General features: G+C 36.2%; 1 protein-coding gene across 1 annotated transcript; it reads right to left on the minus strand.

The window, feature by feature from the left end:
• Window positions 1-1364: 1364 nt before the first annotated feature.
• Window positions 1365-3084, minus strand: LOC138899829 (protein FAR-RED IMPAIRED RESPONSE 1-like). Its single transcript, XM_070186526.1, has 3 exons — window positions 2458-3084; window positions 1981-2325; window positions 1365-1721 (listed from the first exon to the last, which is right to left on the minus strand). Exons 1-3 carry the CDS (start codon window positions 3082-3084, stop codon window positions 1365-1367), a joined length of 1329 nt encoding a protein of 442 aa, XP_070042627.1.
• Window positions 3085-4251: the final 1167 nt, after the last annotated feature.

A 4251-nucleotide genomic window follows, 5' to 3' on the forward strand; every position in this document is an offset into this window, starting at 1 on the left:
CTATACGGAGCTATTGAAACCATCAAAAGCCTATTCCAGAGTCGTCTTCATACAAGTCGAAACTACGGTCAACTCCTACGACTTAAACTTTCAATTTAGGGACTATGTGTCTCATTTCACTCCAAAACCAAAAATCAAACCTCCCGGCAAGTAACGTAACCATAGTATAACACAGAGAAGGCAATAAATTGGGGATCGTGGCTAATACACTCAAAACGATCAGCCGGATCATTACATCATCGCTACATTAAGATCGTGCATCATTTTGGAGTTCAACACGACATAATATTTGGCATCGAGCAACTGCTTTATGCACTCTCTAAGTTAGAACAATTTTATTTCAAGTATTGAAGTTAGAGTACAACGTAACTAATCTAAATCCATGTGGAGAGATAGAAACAATTATGCAGTAGCTAATATGCCATCCATAAGGCATAAATGTTGGGGAATTAATTTTGATTGAACTGTTAAAACAAACTAAGTAATGCATAAGCTTCATAAATCATTAAACAATAAAGTTTATGCAAAACAAGTAATTTTTTTTCAAAAATAAAAAGTGATGGACCAAATAAAACAACAATGCAATTAGGCTTATTGAGAACTCCAAGTTTCAACAATATTCTTTATCAACTATTATAGTTCCAAGTCTGGTTCGGCATTGAGATCAAACAAGCTTGATTACGATTGCGTAGCGTTAATATGCTTCAATCAAAATCAAACAAACACTATAAGAAAAAATGATATGTTTGAGTAATAAATCAAATGTCATTGCAAAATTATACCTCATTACCACCTAGGGAACCATCATGCTCAATGTTTGTACCTCTGCCTTGCCCATTACCCCTACCATTGTGTCCACCACTTCTACCGCCACCCCTACCACCACGATTGCCACTACCACTACCACTAATCCTGCCACCACCCCTGCAACTCACTCTAACATCAGTTCTTCCGCCATTACTAGCTCCAAATACACCACGCGGATGTGAACTTGTAAAGTAGTATTCCATTCTTTCTCTATATCGATTCAAACACGGCCTGCCACGTGAATGAGTATACTGGGATCTCATAGAGTTCTGCCTTTAGTTTCATCTAAGTCATCCTGGTCGGGGTTTGGCACGGTCATTTCATCATCCCAGTTTTGAAGATCATGCACCATCATCTTCAAATTATGCTTAACATATTGAACCTTCACGCTGGTGCCCGATGCTATATCACAAGCCATGTCAAAATACTTCAACATGCTCCTATAAATCTTGTACTCATGAGTCATGTTTGGGTAACCAACTTGATGAAACTGATTCAAGTGTGGCCGAATAACATCGCTTCTCCGCCTTGTCAGTATATACCTTTCATCAATTTTATCAATCTTCTTGTGCGACAAGATCTTGAGTCACGATGAATTTCTCAACACCAGGGATAGCTTGATGATCGTCGGGGCTGTTGACTTCCCAATGATACAATTTCCTTAGTTGTGTCTTGAAAAGTTCATACATTGTACGCATATAACATTGAATTACTTGCTCCTCCCACTTGAACAATGACTCAGACACAATTTGAATGCCCTTTGACCTGTATTTTGCTTCCAACTCTTTATCATGCTTAGCTCTTATAGCTAACTCATACTGGTGAATAAACATTCTAAGAGTGCTTTGACTAGTAATATATCCATCAAAGAACTCATGCATCCCCTCACTTCTTTGCGTCAATAGTATACCAGCCTAAAAATACACATCAAGGTACACAGAAACTCATTTTTCCTTCTCAGAATAAAGCTTGTTGAACCAATTCCTTATATGTAAATTATACTTTGCAATATATGTTGTCCATTTTCTCTCAAAAACTTCAAAAGTAATGCTATCAAGGACCATGGATTTAAATTCTCCACGTGCAATTAGAAGGACGGACACCACTTAAGTAAAGAGGCAACTTTGCAAATATATGCCAAATACAATACCTATGTATTGTATGTGACATCACTTCAGCAATGGTTGGCTTAATGCTCGGACACTGGTCAGTTAAGCTAGCATTTGGATGAACAATTCCCATGGCCTCAAGCCAAGTTCTAAAAACCAATTTGTAACTATCGATATCTTTATGATACATGAGAGCACATCCCAGTAAGATGGACTGTCTATGGTGATTGATGCCAATAAATGTAGCACATGGCATATTATATCGATTCACAATGTACGTCGTATCAAAGCATATCGCATCATGGAATTGCTCATATGCCGCCTTCCGGTGTGAATGCACCCATACCACATTTCGCAGCCTACCAATATTATCAACGTCTATTGAATAGAAAAACTCCTTATCCTTTACCTACATTTCACGAAAAAAGTTAAGCAATAACTGTGTGTCCCCTTCTTGCATTTCAAAACTCCTACTCTTTAAAATAAAATTTCTACAATCTTTTGAAGTGCAACCCAAATTTTGCGGTCCACCACGTTGAACCTTAACAAGTCTAATATTCTTGGAGAGTCTAATGCCAGATCGATCGTGAGCTACAAGATCTCTCTTCAAAGAATCACAAAGGGACCTATGTTCAGCCATCAGGCGCGATATGGAAGGGAGAAAATCATGATTGTGATCGTGAACGACCTTAGAGACACGCCAACAATCAGAATCATCCAAAATAGCAGTGCGCCTAGCTTTACAATTGTTACCCTTGGTGGTAAACTTAGTTTTGCGAATCCTAGCCATATCACAACAGTAAGTTATGTACCTGGTAGTATCACCACCCTTCTTGTTGGAATTTCTTTTAACGACGGAGAATCCTTTCAATCGTGCATGTTCTTTGTAGAATGCAAACAAAGAATCTTTATCTCTATATCGTATTTCGGAGATTGGACCTACAACCACATCATTGTCGGTGAAATCATTCTCCATTTCCTGATCAACATCATATAACTCTAACTCATTTCCTAAAAACTGCTCCTCATCATCGTCAGTTTCTCCATAATATTCTCCATCGGGGACTTCATCATCATCATCATCTAAGTGCACAGCATTGTTGAAACTGTCGTGAGAATCAACATCGACCCATTCGTATTCATTCAACAAACTGTCGTCCGATGTCATCCCTAAAGATGTGTATAATTCGTCCCTAACTCGATCAAACCTATTATCTTGGTTCATATTAATGGTTATTGTATTTGTGTTATGTTTATTTGGATTCATATTTTCTTGCACCGCCAAATTTTCTTGTTTTGAATTCATTTTTAGATAAGGAGGAAGTGTCCACTTTGACTTGGTTTGATAAGGAGGAAGTATTGATACTACTAAATCTGGTGAATTCAAATTTCTTGGTCCAACTGAATCGTATACCGTATTTTTTTTAAATACAATAATTTACTATACACATAAAATACAATGAAAATACAATATGATGTAAAGACTTTTCAGCTTCCTCCGTATGTGAATATGGATGATTTCACGTTGCTCAATGCTTGGGAATAGGAAGAAGCTTTCGATATTTAATATTCTGTTTTGGAGGAAAAATTGTAGGGCTAAATAATTAGGAGGTCGTTGATGTAACTTAACCCGTGGCCATATTAGTGTGGTTGTTTAGCATAAAACACAAAGTTGAAAATTAAATTTTTGCTAATAATAGAAAGATGTCATTTCTCTTTTAAATTGACTAAAAAAGTATCACATAAATTAAGTTAGAAACGGGTTATTGAATAGAGTGGATGGACTTGTAAATCAAAGACCCTTAGTTAGGAACTTTCGAGGAATTACCTCTCGCTACAAAAAAGATTTGCTAAAATATGATGGTTTATTTGTGGGGGTAATAAAAAAATCCCCACTATATATTTGTCTTGTGGTGTTTATGCCAATCCCCATAATTTTATTGATACATTGAGAATGAAATTGGGGGGTTTTAAACTTTCCCTAGTTATCTTTAAACACCCACCTTCCCCCACTAATTTAAAATTTATTCAAAGATAACTATAACACTTGCAGAAACTGTCATAATTTTTTTGTGGAGATCAAAAACCGTCACAAATCAACAAAAAAATCTCACAAATTAAATTTCTTATTGTGTATTCTCTTTCTCTTATAAGACGTTTATTATTTTCTTAAATTTTGGTAGTGCTTTACGAACTCTTTTTTATAGCCAATTGATCAGTACCTCCAGGCTCCCTCTTGTGTGTGTACTTTATCTTATTGTCTTAAGAGTAGATTGAATCATGATTTTTCATACTAAACAAAAACAACAACAACAACACAATATAATGTCACTAG

This window comes from Nicotiana tomentosiformis, chromosome 10, assembly GCF_000390325.3.
Source record: "Nicotiana tomentosiformis chromosome 10, ASM39032v3, whole genome shotgun sequence".
Taxonomy (NCBI): domain Eukaryota; kingdom Viridiplantae; phylum Streptophyta; class Magnoliopsida; order Solanales; family Solanaceae; genus Nicotiana; species Nicotiana tomentosiformis.

What these genes read in the sequence shown, in the direction of transcription:
- LOC138899829 (XM_070186526.1), bottom strand. Translation starts at nt 3,084, where the DNA reads ATGACATCGGACGACAGTTTGTTGAATGAATACGAATGGGTCGATGTT. An exon ending in AGAATATTAGACTTGTTAAG is followed by an intron (nt 2,326 to 2,457) that starts GTTCAACGTGGT and finishes CGTGAAATGTAG; the next exon opens with GTAAAGGATAAGGAGTTTTT. An exon ending in TTAAGCCAACCATTGCTGAA is followed by an intron (nt 1,722 to 1,980) that starts GTGATGTCACAT and finishes GTGTATTTTTAG; the next exon opens with GCTGGTATACTATTGACGCA.